A 14,355-nucleotide genomic window follows, 5' to 3' on the forward strand; every position below is an offset into this window, starting at 1 on the left:
AATGCAAATCAATAGTATTCATTAATCCTGTAGATAAGTAAAATTCTGGAACGTGAATGACATTTATATATAGAATCAACGTTGCGCTCCTGGGTATGCACTATGCAGGAGCTGAGCAGCAGTGTTGCTGCTGTGGTGGTACTATACGCCTCAGCATGCCCAGCCAGGTGGAGTCTGGTCACCCGGGCAATGATCCCCGAGAGGCGGGAGACACATGCTGAGTGCCTGTCCAGCGGGCCCGGCCGGCGGGTGAAGGGTTAAGCCCGACCACACTGTTCTCCCTAGCAACAGCAGCAGCAACAGCCGCCGCGCGTGATTACCTCCGCCGACTGCGCATGCGCGACCCAAGGCCGACTGAGAGAGCGGCAACACCGGGGGGAGCTGGAAGATGGCGGACAGCAGCGGCAAGCTGAAGGGTCTGCGGGAGCAGATGGGTAAGAGAGGGCAAAACATGACCGGGGGCGGAGGGTGATGTGGTGGTGGAGGGTGACGGGGCCAGTCCTGGCCTCTGGTGAGCTGTAGGCAGCAGCAGACGTGGCCTGTCATGGAGGGGCAAGCTAGGAGGGGCTGCTGCTGCTGTATGTACAGTATGCTGGGACCCCTCACGCCGGGGAGGGCGCCACGCACGGGCTCTTATCTGCGGCCTCAATCAGAGTCTGTGATTGTGAGGTGCTGTCACTCAGTATATATGTATATATAAGTTATACATGTGTCCCTGGGGGGAGCTGCTAGCATTCACACCGGTCCCTCTCCGCCCCCCTATGTCTGCTATATAACTCTGTACAGTAACTCTATGGGGCTCTAATACCGGCGCTTATAGTGATGTGGCCGCCGCCTCTGTTGCTTCCTCCCCCCACCCTGGTGTCGCTGCTTCCTCCCCATCACAATGCTAGTACAGAGGGTCTGAGAGTGACACACATGACATTTCCTGCCACTCTGTCAGCCTCCTAAGGCATGCATGTGAGCCTCCATACACCATGACTTGTGTAGCTGCTGCAGAACCTCTTAGGAGACTGTGATCACCACCCCTGGGTCCCCCAGCTGCAGATGACGTGTTTTGCAGCTAGGCTTCTTGGAAATCAATCATTTCAGTGATGATGTGTTTCTCAGTTTGCCCAATCTGAGCAGTGTGTTTCTTTTCTTTTTCTGACTAGTTCAGTGTATAACTGAGGGGCGTAGGATCTTCCTGTTCTCCATCGCACCATAGGGGACTTTAATTCAAACTGGTGCAAAGTTGAAAAAAGAAAAAAAATGAGGGAGGTGGCCTCATAGAACATTCTAATTGTAATGTATTCTGTAATACATGTTACAAAGAGAAAGCAATTAGTAATAAAGGACAGGGAAACCTTTTTCCTTTTCTCTGATTTTTGTAACTATTACCCATGTGCAAGCTTTAAATTAATATGTAGCTGGTATTCAGCATAATCCCCAATGTATGCCTAGGGGAGAGTAACACTAGACTTACCTTTGTAAAGATTTAAAGGTTTCATATAATTCTGTATTGCTTTTCATGACTCAGATTTCTGTATCAGTGCATAATAGATATTATAAATCAAAGTCCCACAAGAGGAAATGCACTGTTTATATTCTAGTTGTTATCCTGTTGTCATCTGTCTGCTCTGATCCTCTGGATTGTAAACTCTCACAAACTTGGAAATTAGTCATTTACAAAGCTTGTATATCTTAATTGTGAAGTGCCAGTGTGGCCCAAATATTTTAATTACACTAATAACCTATGTTAGAAACCGTGCTTGCAAACATAATTTTTATATAATGAAATAAAGTTATATTGTACAACACAGATTTTGTATTTTTTTTTATTTTTTTTTTTATTAAAGGTAAACTCCATCTTAGAATAAGTAGCTAAATATATTAGATCCAAACTTATGTATTTGCTAATACAACGTAGAACATGTGAGCTTTAGTTAAGAGTATCAAGTGATGTCTGGCTACCTGCAGGGCAATATTTGTTTGCTGTGAATAACACTGCTATACAGTTTTGGGGCTGTCTGGGGCCCACTGGAATATAAAACTTAATTTTGTGTTATCGTCTCTGCAGGTGTACTCGGTTGAACACATTCGCTTATAGAACAAAGCTGAAGAAAGCTTCCTGTTGATTTGGGGGGTGGTATTTAGTGCTTTTATTGTAGTGTATACGTGACTATTGCCACAGTTAGGGGGATATCCAATTAGGCCACGGTAATTTACCGAGGCTAATTGTCCCGCCGGGGGCTAGCTAATTAATCCCTAAGGGGGATATCCAATTATCCCCGGTAATGCGGCCATTTTTTGGAATTTTCTCCGATGTTTCACCATTTTTATTTTTTACAGGCTATCCAGATGGATTGCCTGTAAAAAAACAAACAAAACAAAAAAAAAACCCTTCTCCCGAAAACACACAGGTTTGGTGAAACCTGTGTGTTTTCGTGTGAAACAGCCCCATTTTCGGACGAAAACGGGGATGTTTTCGGGGACTCTGCTTCGCCTGGCGGTGGCCGGTGAAACAAAACCCTGATAAGCCGGCGCGTGCCGTGGCTTATCAGGGCTAATTAGCTAGCCCCCGGCAGGACAATTAGCCCCTGTAAATTACCGGGGCTAATTGGATATCCCCCTAAGTGTACAGAGCTGTGGTATGGCTATACCTTGCTCTTTTCCCAAAACTAAATTTTTGAAAGCTACAAAGCCCAAAAAGTTTTACTTTGATTTATGGAAACCCCTTTTTTTTTTTTTTCTAATTGTTTGTAAACTCACTACAATAAAACTGATATTGGCCTCTGATTTCTCTGAGAACCCATGAACCATATTGGGTCAGTATTATACTTCTCTTCTGGGATCGATCTTTAAAATTGAAAGCACTGATATGTAAAATAAGGTCTGTATATACACTGCTCAAAAAAATAAAGGGAACACTTAAACAACACATCCTAGATCTGAATGAATGAAATATTCTCATTAAATGCTTTGTTCTTTACATAGTTGAATGGGCTGACAACAAAATCACACAAAAATTATCAATGGAAATCAAATTTATTAACCCATGGAGGTCTGGATTTGGAGTCACACTCAAAATTAAAGTGGAAAAACACACTACAAGTTGATCCAACTTTGATGTAATGTCCTTTAAAACAAGTCAAAATGAGGCTCAGTAGTGTGTGTGGCCTCCACGTGCCTGTATGACCTCCCTACAACGCCTGGGCATGCTTCTGATGAGGTGGCGGATGGTCTCCTGAGGGATCTCCTCCCAGACCTGGACTAAAGCATCCGCCAACTCATGGACAGTCTGTGGTGCATGGAGCGAGACATGATGTCCCAGATGTGCTCAATTGGATTCAGGTCTGGGGAACGGGCGGGCCAGTCCATAGCATCAATGCCTTCGTCTTGCAGGAACTGCTGACACACTCCAGCCACATGAGGTCTAGCATTGTCTTGCATTAGGAGGAACCCAGGTCCAACCGCACCAGCATATGGTCTCACAAGGGGTCTGAAGATCTCATCTCGGTACCTAATGGTAGTCAGGCTACCGCTGGCGAGCACATGGCTGTGCGCCCCCCCCAAAGAAATGCCACCCCACACCATTACAGAACCCACTGCCAAACTGGTCACGCTGGAGTATGTTGCAGGCAGCAGAACGTTCTCCTTGGCGTCTCCAGACTTTGTCACGTCTGTCACATGTGCTCAGTGAGAACCTGCCTTCATCTGTGAAGAGCACAGAGCGCCAGTGGCAAATTTGCCAATCTTGGTGTTCTTTGGCAAATGCCAAACGTCGTGCAGGGTGTTGGGCTGTAAGCACAACCCCCACCTTTGGACGTCAGGCCCTCATACCACCCTCATGGAGTCTGTTTCTTATCGTTTGAGTAGACACTTGCACATTTGTGGCTTGCTGGAGGCCATTTTGCAGGGCTCTGGCAGTGCTCCTCCTGTTCCTCCTTGCACAAAGGCGGATGTAGCGGTCCTTCTGCTGGGTTGTTGTCCTCCTACGGCCTCCACCACGTCTTCTGGTGTACTGGACTGTCTCCTGGTAGCGCCTCCATGCTCTGAACACTACGCTGACAGACACAGCAAACCTTCTTGCCACAGCTCGCATTGATGTGCCATCCTGGATGAGCTGCACTACCTGAGCCACTTGTGTGGGTTGTAGGGAGGTCATACAGGCACGTGGAGACTACACACACTACTGAGCCTCATTTTGACTTGTTTTTAAGGACATTACATCAAAGTTGGATCAGCCTGTAGTGTGTTTTTCCACTTTAATTTTGAGTGTGACTCCAAATCCAGACCTCCATGGGTTAATAAATATGATTTCCATTGATAATTTTTGTGTGATTTTGTTGTCCGCACATTCAACTATGTAAAGAACAAAGTATTTAATAAGAATATTTCATTCATTCAGATCTAGGATGTGTTATTTTAGTGTTCCCTTTATTTTTTTGAGCAATGTATTTTAATTTTTGTGCTCCTTTTTTCTCATGTCATTCACCATGCTTATAGATCTTACTATAACCTGTCATTCAGCAATGGATTCAGTCAGGTATATGTATTTTTGTGACATTTATTTAATAAGCAACTAATATGTGAGTGAAATAGAAATGAGCTTTAATTGAGAAACATGAAGGGCGCACTCTCTCTACACGAGATTCCTGTCCTGAAGAGCTTCATTCCATTGTGTCCTGTCAAAGGAAGCAAGGTGTTTATGATATTTCTGACTGTGTTTCTGCCGATTACAATTTGACAGTGTCCGCATGTTTACATTTATTAAAGGATTTCAGGTTCCTTTTTATGAAGCATGGAGGTGTTTGTCTCCCTCAGTATATATAGTAAATGCAGATAAAGAACTCTGCACGCTGTGATAACCCCTTCTGCAAAGTCTAGCAATGCGATTAACACTGGTGGCCAGATTAGGACTAAAAATATTAGGTGATAAGAAAGTCTAACATCTTTATAATATACCCAACTCCATTGGTTTTCTTGTAGAATAAAAATGTGCCAACCTACTGGATTCACTTTGCTGATTAGTAAATGGATACTGCCTCTTTGTCAACAGGTCAAAAGGTCGACATGAGTTTTTCAAATTTATTTTTTCAAACTTTCATTCTTAACGATCCACGCTGACTACGATTGGAATAGTAACCCTTGCTCGAACCATGGCGAGTGGACATGGTGCACTAATTGGGGTTCCCGGTCACTGTATGAAGAAAACACGACACCAAAACCCCCCCCATAAAAACTCATGTTGACCTTTTGACCTAGACCGTGTTGACATACAGACCCTCTGGACCTAGCATCCCTGTCGACCTAGTTACTGTCAACCAATATTTGTCGACCTAGACACTGTCGACCCTCCGTACCACACCCCATTATAGCAGTGATTTAGTAATCCATGCAGGCCATGTCTGTCTTTGTGGGAGGTGTACTGCATCATATGGTATGACAAAAATGTGATGCTTGGTATGCAAAGAAGTAAATACATAATTTTGGATAATATGGCAAAAAATAAATACTATGCATAGCAATCCCACGGTCACCATATATATGACCTTGTACCTGACATAATTGCATCATGTATACCGCAGTCCCACGTCAGCAGAACTGTTTCATGGATACTGCACGTGGACCAGGATCTCACTCTCACACACACACAATACCCAGATAACAGATCCTACAGGAAACCAATGCTACTACTACTCTTTGTTCATGAAATATTAACTTTTATATTGTCACAGCAATTATACAGGCGTGATTCATTTTTTTAATTGAAGTTCAGTAAATAAATCCTGACGCAATTACGTAGTGTCCTATTATTATTATTAGTGCATTGTTTCATGCTGCAGAAAGCACTGTTGACCTTTTTGCATAGCAATATTACTTTGTGATGCATTTACTTTGTGAATTATATACTAAATGCAGTTCAATAACGATGTTATACAGTCAGAAACCACCAAATTCTAAGTTCCTTGTAATTCGTAATAAAAAAAATCTGTAAAAATAAAGGATTGACTAACCCCATGAATATGGATGCTGTAAACCTTTTATAAGTTTGACAGTAAAACATACATAAAGTAGATATGAAAATAAATTGAGAATAATTGTGTTACAGTGATTATGATCTAACGGTGATTTAAGCTTAATGTGTTGCTTTCATTTTGCATGAGGTTGAGTGTAAAAGTTGTTTGGAAGTATAGGTGTCAGAAAGCTGTAAATCCCTCATCCGTATCACTTTACTTTTCTCCCCTCTTGTAAGCAATTCCTGTCAGACTGTTTAGCTATGTAATCACTAAAAGTGTGTCCGTTTCTACTGCTGCATTGTTTAATTGCTGAGTCTTTATTAATTACTCTGCAGAAGCTCCAGTCCTTGGTCTGTACATAGCTGGAAATTAGCAATCACTACAGCATATATGGGTGCACTAATCTCCAGTTAGATTCACAACTAAAACTGCTGATAATGCATGTTTCTAGCAGCCCCAGTGTCCCTACCCCTTTCTGACTGCCAATCATCCCTCAAAGAAGCTACTTTGCCTCTATGGGGGTAATTCAATTGTTCTACCTTGCGGATGCCACTAGATGGTGCCAAATGGAGCAATTTAGGCTTCACACTAGTCTGTTTTAGCAGGGTGCTGGGCCCTGCCCAATTTTTAAAAGCCATAGTGCGCCCTACCCTTTTACCGGCACCCTGCTAAGAAAGCCTGCCGTTGCACCGCCGTGTGAATAGATGCTGTGCGCACGGCATTTATTCACAATAAAGGGAGAGCTTTGGGGGAACCTAGCGCATGCCTTCATTAGTGATGTCGATGTGATGCTGAAGGGGGCCACGCTGCTCCCAATAGTGGTGCTGGCGGCGCCCCCTTTTGAAGCACGTACGTGCCTTCAGTATGCATGTTACTAGTGTTCACTCTAGGCTGTTTTAGCAGGGCGCCGCGCCCTGCCCGTTTTTTAACAGGCAAAACCCGCCCTGCCCCTTTTGCGGCACCCTGCTAGAACAGCCGCCCGCTCCCTGCCCTCCCGGCGTGTATAGATGCCGTGCGCATGCGTGCGGCATCCATTCACGCATTGGGAGAGGGCTGGGGGAAGCCCAGCACCGACGGAGGTGCTGGGCACGCCCCCAACAGTGACGTCGCCGGCCACAGACGCTCTCTATAGTAATTTGCGTGCCCGCGCCCCCATTTCGGACATGTGCCCCCGGAGTCAGGCGCCCTGCCCCTTTTCACTCCTAGAGTGAACACTGTTACCCCTGCATCCTTCCATACCCGGATCCTAGCGGGAACAGTACAATTGTATTGTTGCTCTGTTCAGCTGCGAATAGCTGCAGGGGGACACATTTTCAGCTCGCCGCATACTGAGTTGGCGAGCTGAAATGTGCAATAAGTCGGCACTTTTGGCGGCCAAAGCAATACTTTAGACAGGGTTAGCTGCTTTGGGTGGCTAAACCCATCACGTACACATGGCACTTGTGCCCAAGGGGGATAAATTGATTTCTTCCAAGGGCGCCCGCATAACATTGAATTCCCTCTAGTGAGTTGGGATTCAGCTGTTAAGATGTGTACACACTAATAGATATATCACCCGTTCCGTTATGTGGGTGATATATATGTAGTGCATTGGCAGGTGTGTACAACATTGTTCAGACACACTGGGTTGGCCCGACAGCACAGCTGATTCCAATTTATCTTGCAGATATATTGCCATGTTTGGCTCTGTGTATGGGCGACCTGCGGACAGCCCATACGCTGGCTGCAAGGACTGACATTACAGCTGGGCGGGCAAATGCCTGCCAGTTGGGACGTCAGGACACACACCGACTATCAGATTGGTAAGTGTGTTTTCTTACTAAGTCAGCAGATCCGCCGTTCTGGTCCAGCTATGCATGCACCCGAAGAACAAAACTTCTAAGTGTGGAAACGAGGGCCACCATAGTAATAAATCAAACACCCTCGAAATGTGCTAGCCAGGACTTTATCCGGGCTTCACCCACTCTGTGGAATGCCCTCCCACGCACAGTAAGACTCGCCTCTAGTCTCCAAACCTTTAAATGTTCCCTGAAAACTCACCTCTTCAGACAAGCCTATCAAATTCCAGACCCACCCACATAACCTTCAGTGCTTCCCTATCTAATTACATCCTCTGTAGAGTATTCATAACATCACATATCTTGTCTTTCTTTAGTCTCACACCCTCCTGACACATGGATAACTTTGTGGGGTATCATCATACAACCCATTAAGAACCTAGCAATCTGGTGGACCATTATGCAATAGGTAGCATCTATCCTTGTGTATCTATGCCTATTTCCCTATAGATTGTAAGCTTGCGAGCAGGGCCTTCCTACCTCTGTCTGTCTGTTTTTACCCAGTTTTGTTCTATTACTGTTGTTCTAATTGTAAAGCGCAACGGAATATGCTGTGCTATATAAGAAACGTAATAAATAAATAATAAATAAATAATCGGACACTTTTAAATGCTAAAAACAAACTACGCTTTCATCAATATTAGTATACAGTAGGTTATCCTCTGCTGCTAGTGGCAAGGAGAAATTGGCTGTGGGGTATATTCAATTAGTGTCGGATTCTCTCCGACGGAGAAGATCCGACATTTCACTATTCAATTTGCAGGCATTTCCAACAGGTTTTGCCCATTTTCGATAATGCCGATCCAACTTTTTTTTTTTTTTTTAAAGTCGAATCGGCATTGCCGAAAACGGGCCAAAAACCTGTCGGAAATGCCCGCAAATTAGACAAAAAAAAACATGGATCCACGGTTAATCCGCCGATCCACGTGTTTTCCGACAAGTCCGAATTTCCGACAAGTTGGAAAAACAGCACTAGAATTCAATAGGTCGAATCCAGTAATTGAATAGACCCCTATGCCTGTGTTGTTTATACTTCAAATGATAAGTTTGTTTTTCAAAGATATCCTGCTGTATCAAGACCTATTCATCCTGACTGTAGTGCTTATGAAAGTGTGCCTCATCGTATACGGAAGACGTTATTAATGGATAATGGAGGTGTACAGTATGTCCTGAAACTTACTTGGGAGACCCAGGTATCTAACATCGTCTGAAACCGTTTAATTGATTTTCATCTTATACCAGTTATCCATGGTTGTGATATGAGATGTTGTATCACTTTATATTTTTTGTCATTCTATTTATTTCTTCATATGATACACTGCAAGCTTTGCAATGAGTTGTATTCACAATATCTAAAAAATTCTAGCAAGATGACTAAACCTATTAATGTTTGTATGGGTTATACAGAAAATTTAAAAACCATTTAAGGTGACGCATATATACATGTATGTGCTTGGATGAGGCCATAACCTTTTGTAGTGTAACTTAAGAAGACCTTTGAAAAAAAAAAAAAATAGTTAAGCCTTTCCGCACAGGCCATATACTTAACCCTTTTTATATAGATTATTCCCACAATAAGGCACACGGATATGGTTCACTCCATGACATATAGGACATAATGCATGAAAATTTCACATAACCACTAACATTTTAGTATTTGTGTTCTTAAAAGATCTTAGTATATTGGGCCTAATTCAGAGTTCATCGCAGCAGCAAATTTGTTAGCAGTTGGGCAAAACCATGTGCACTGCAGGGGAGACATATAACATGTGCAGAGAGAGTTAGATTTGGGTGGGGTGTGTTCAATCTGCAATCTAAATTGCAGTGTAAAAATAAAGCAGCCAGTATTTACCCTGCACAGAAACAAAATAACCCACCCAAATCTAACTCTCTCTGCAAATGTTATATCTGCCCCCCCCCTGCAGTGCACATGATTTTGCCCAACTGCTAAAAAATTTCCTGCTACGATCAACTTGGAATTACCCCCCATGTGCACTGCAGGGGGGGCAGATGTAACGTGCAGAAAGAGTTAGATTTGGGTGGGGTGTGTTCAAACTGAAATCTAAATTGCATTGTAAAAATAAAGCAGCCAGTATTTACCCTGCACAGAAACAAAATAACCTACCCAAATCTAACTCTCTCTGCAAATGTTATATCTGTCCCCCTGTAGTGCACGTGGTTTTTACCAACTGCTAACAAATTTGCTGCTGCGATCAACTCTGAATTTCCCAAGTACTATTATAATGCTGAAATAGATTAAATTATATTATAAGGGCATACTTTTAAAAATCAATGTCCTCTCCAAGGACTACTGAGCCCGCCAATCAGCTACTGACCTTTTCATACTGAGCTAGGGTCCAGGTCGCCATGGCAATAATCAGGGTTTTTCGCTCAGTGTGAAAGGGGTATAACTCTGGAGAATGTATTTTACCATCATGGTTGACAGCAGAACATTTGAAGTTAGGGGCTAGTGGCCTGGGTATGTTTAATAGAGCTTTTCTCTAACGTCCTAAGTGGATGCTGGGACTCCGTAAGGACCATGGGGAATAGCGGCTCCGCAGGAGACTGGGCACAACTAAAAGAAAGCTTTTGTCTAACTGGTGTGCACTGGCTCCTCCCACTATGACCCTCCTCCAGACTTCAGTTGGAATCTTGTGCCCGGCTGAGCTGGATGCACACTAGGGGCTCTCCTGAGCTCCTAGAAAGAAAGTATATTTTAGGTTTTTTATTTTCAGTGAGATCTGCTGGCAACAGACTCACTGCGACGAGGGACTAAGGGGAGAAGAAGCGAACCTACCTGACTGGAGATAGTTTGGGCTTCTTAGGCTACTGGACACCATTAGCTCCAGAGGGATCGAACACAGGACCCGACCTCGATCGTTCGGTCCCGGAGCCGCGCCGCCGTCCCCCTTACAGAGCCAGAAGCATGAAGATGGTCCTGGAAATCGGCGGCAGAAGACTTCTGTCTTCAACAAGGTAGCGCACAGCACTGCAGCTGTGCGCCATTGCTCCTCATGCACACCTCACACTCCGGTCACTGATGGGTGCAGGGCGCTGGGGGTGGGGGGTGCCCTGAGCAGCAATATGAATACCTTGGCTGGCTAAAAATCACAATATATAGTCCCAGAGGCTATATATGTGATAAATACCCCTGCCAGAATCCATTTAAAAAAAAGCGGGAGAAAAGTCAGCCGAAAAAGGGGCGGGGCTATCTCCCTCAGCACACTGGCGCCATTTTTCCCTCACAGCTCCGCTGGAAGGATCGCTCCCTGGCTCTCCCCTGCAGTTTCAACTACAGAAGGGTAAAAAAGAGAGGGGGGGCACTAAATTTAGGCGCAGTATAACTTATATAGCAGCTATAAGGGGAAATAATTCAGTTAATCCCTGTATTATTATAGCGCTCTGGTGTGTGCTGGCATACTCTCTCTCTGTCTCCCCAAAGGGCTTTGTGGGGTCCTGTCCTCTGTCAGAGCATTCCCTGTGTGTGTGCGGTGTGTCGGTACGGCTGTGTCGACATGTTTGATGAGGAGGCTTATGTGGAGGTGGAGCAGATGCCTATAAATGTGATGTCACCCCCTGCGGGGCCGACACCTGAGTGGATGGTTATGTGGAAGGAATTACGTGACAGTGTCGACTCCTTACATAAAAGGTTTGACGACATACCAAATATGGGACAGCCGGCTTCTCAGCCTGTGCCTGCCCAGGCGTCTCAAAAGCCATCAGGGGCTCTAAAACGCCCGCTACCTCAGATGGCAGACACAGATGTCGACACGGATACTGACTCCAGTGTCGACGACGATGAGACTAATGTAACTTCCAATAGGGCCACACGTTACATGATTGAGGCTATGAAAAATGTGTTGCACATTTCTGATGTTACCCAGGTACCACAAAAAAGGGTATTATGTTTGGAGAGAAAAAACTACCAGTAGTTTTTCCTCCATCTGAGGAATTAAATGAAGTGTGTGAAGAAGCGTGGGCTTCCCCCGATAAGAAACTGGTAATTTCTAAAAGGTTACTAATGACGTACCCTTTCCCGCCAGAGGATAGGTCACGTTGGGAAACATCCCCTAGGGTGGATAAAGCGCTCACACGCTTGTCAAAGAAGGTGGCACTACCGTCTCCGGATACGGCCGCCCTAAAGGAGCCTGCTGATAGAAAGCAGGAAGCTATCCTGAAGTCTGTATATACACACACAGGTATTATACTGAGACCAGCTATTGCTTTAGCATGGATGTGCAGTGCTGCAGCTGCGTGGTCAGATTCCCTGTCGGAAAATATTGATACCCTAGACAGGGACACTATATTGCTAACCGTAGAGCATATTAAAGACGCAGTCTTATACATGAGAGATGAACAGAGGGATATTTGCCGGCTGGCATCTAAAATAAGTGCAATGTCCATTTCTGCCAGGAGAGGGTTATGGACTCGGCAGTGGACAGGTGATGCAGATTCTAAAAGGCACATGGAAATTTTGCCTTATAAGGGTGAGGAATTGTTCGGGAATGGTCTCTCGGACCTCGTTTCCACAGCAACAGCTGGGAAGTCAGCATTTTTACCCCATGTTCCCTCACAGCCAAAGAAAGCACCGTATTATCAGGTACAGTCCTTTCGGCCCCATAAGGGCAAGCGGGTTAAAGGCGCGTCCTTTCTGCCCAGAGGTAGAGGGAAAAAGCTGCAGCATACAGCCAGTTCCCAGGAGCAAAAGTCCTCCCCCGCTTCCTCCAAGTCCACCGCATGACGCTGGATCTCCACAGGCGGAGCCCGGTACGGTGGGGGCCCGTCTCAAAAACTTCAGCAATCAGTGGGCTCGCTCACGGGTGGATCCCTGGATCCCTCAAGTAGTATCTCAGGGGTACAAGCTAGAGTTCGAGACGTGTCCCCCCCCCCCCCCCCCCCCCCCCCCGCCGTTTCCTCAAATCTGCCTTGCCAACAACTCCCTCAGGCAGGGAGGCAGTGCTAGAGGCAATTCACAAGCTGTATTCCCAGCAGGTGATAGTCAAGGTACCCCTCCTTCAACAAGGACGGGGTTACTATTCCACAATGTTTGTGGTACCGAAACCGGACGGTTCGGTGAGACCCATTTTAAATTTGAAATCCTTGAACACATATATAAAAAAATTCAAGTTCAAGATGGAATCGCTCAGGGCGGTTATTGCAAGCCTGGACTAGGGGGATTACATGGTATCACTGGACATCAAGGATGCTTACCTGCATGTCCCTATTTACCATCCTCACCAGGAGTACCTCAGATTTGTGGTACAGGATTGTCATTACCAATTCCAGACGTTGCCGTTTGGTCTATCCACGGCTCCGAGGGTATTTACCAAGGTAATGGCCGAAATGATGATACTCCTTCGGAAAAAGGGAGTTTTAATTATCCCGTACTTGGACGATCTCCTAATAAAGGCGAGGTCCAGGGAGCAGTTGTTGGTTGGGGTAGCACTATCTCGGGAGGTGCTACAACAGCACGGCTGGATTCTAAATATTCCAAAGTCACAGCTGGTCCCTACGACACGTCTTCTGTTCCTGGGGATGGTTCTGGACACAGAACAGAAAAAAGTGTTTCTCCCGGAGGAGAAGGCCAAGGAGCTGTCATCTCTAGTCAGAGGCCTCCTAAAACCAAAACGGGTGTCGGTGCATCACTGCAAGCTAGTCCTGGGAAAAATGGTAGCTTCCTACGAAGCAATTCCATTCGGCAGGTTCCATGCAAGAACCTTTCAGTGGGACCTGTTGGACAAGTGGTCCGGATCGCATCTTCAGATGCATAGGCTGATAACCCTGTCTCCAAGGACCAGGGTGTCTCTGCTGTGGTTGCTGCAAAGTGCTCATCTTCAAGAGGGCCGCAGATTCGGCATACAGGACTGGGTCCTGGTGACCACGGATGCCAGCCTTCGAGGCTGGGGGGCCGTCACACAGGGAAGAAACTTCCAAGGGCTATGGTCAAGTCAGGAGTCTTCCCTACACATAAATATTCTGGAACTGAGGGCCATTTTCAATGCCCTCAGTCAGGCAAAACCCCTGCTTCAAAACCAGCCGGTACTGATCCAGTCAGACAACATCACGGCAGTCGCCCATGTAAACCGACAGGGCGGCACAAGAAGCAGGACGGCGATGGCAGAAGCCACAAGGATTCTCCGATAGGTGGAAAATCACGTGTTGGCACTGTCAGCAGTGTTCATTCCGGGAGTGGACAACTGGGAAGCAGACTTCCTCAGCAGGCACGACCTCCACCCGGGAGAGTGGGGACTTCATCCAGAAGTCTTCCAACTGATTGTAAACCGTTGGGAAAGGCCACAGGTTGATATGATGGCATCCCGCCTAAACAAAAAGCTAGAAAGATATTGCGCCAGGTCAAGAGACCCTCAGGCGATAGCTGTGGACGCTCTAGTGACACCGTGGGTGTACCGGTTGGTTTATGTGTTCCCTCCTCTTCCTCTCATACCAAAGATACTGAGGATAATAAGGAGAAGAGGAGTAAGAACTATACTCCATTGTTCCGGATTGGCCAAGAA

General features: G+C 45.6%; 1 protein-coding gene across 12 annotated transcripts in view; it reads left to right on the forward strand.

Annotated features, from left to right (window-relative positions):
* The first annotated feature begins 302 nt into the window (after positions 1-302).
* Positions 303-14,355, forward strand: part of MAP7D3 (MAP7 domain containing 3) — a 221,366-nt gene continuing 207,313 nt past the window's right edge. For 4 of the 12 annotated variants that reach the window (XM_063937437.1, XM_063937438.1, XM_063937440.1 and 1 more), the window contains exon 1: positions 304-434. In XM_063937437.1, the coding sequence (XP_063793507.1) occupies positions 389-434 (46 nt within the window). In that variant the 5' untranslated portion in view covers positions 304-388. Of the gene's footprint in view, positions 435-14,355 lie in introns of all 12 variants that reach the window. The other 8 variants (XM_063937443.1, XM_063937444.1, XM_063937441.1 and 5 more) reach the window with 4 other exon arrangements.

This window comes from Pseudophryne corroboree, chromosome 8 (genome assembly GCF_028390025.1).
Source record: "Pseudophryne corroboree isolate aPseCor3 chromosome 8, aPseCor3.hap2, whole genome shotgun sequence".
Lineage (NCBI taxonomy): Eukaryota > Metazoa > Chordata > Amphibia > Anura > Myobatrachidae > Pseudophryne > Pseudophryne corroboree.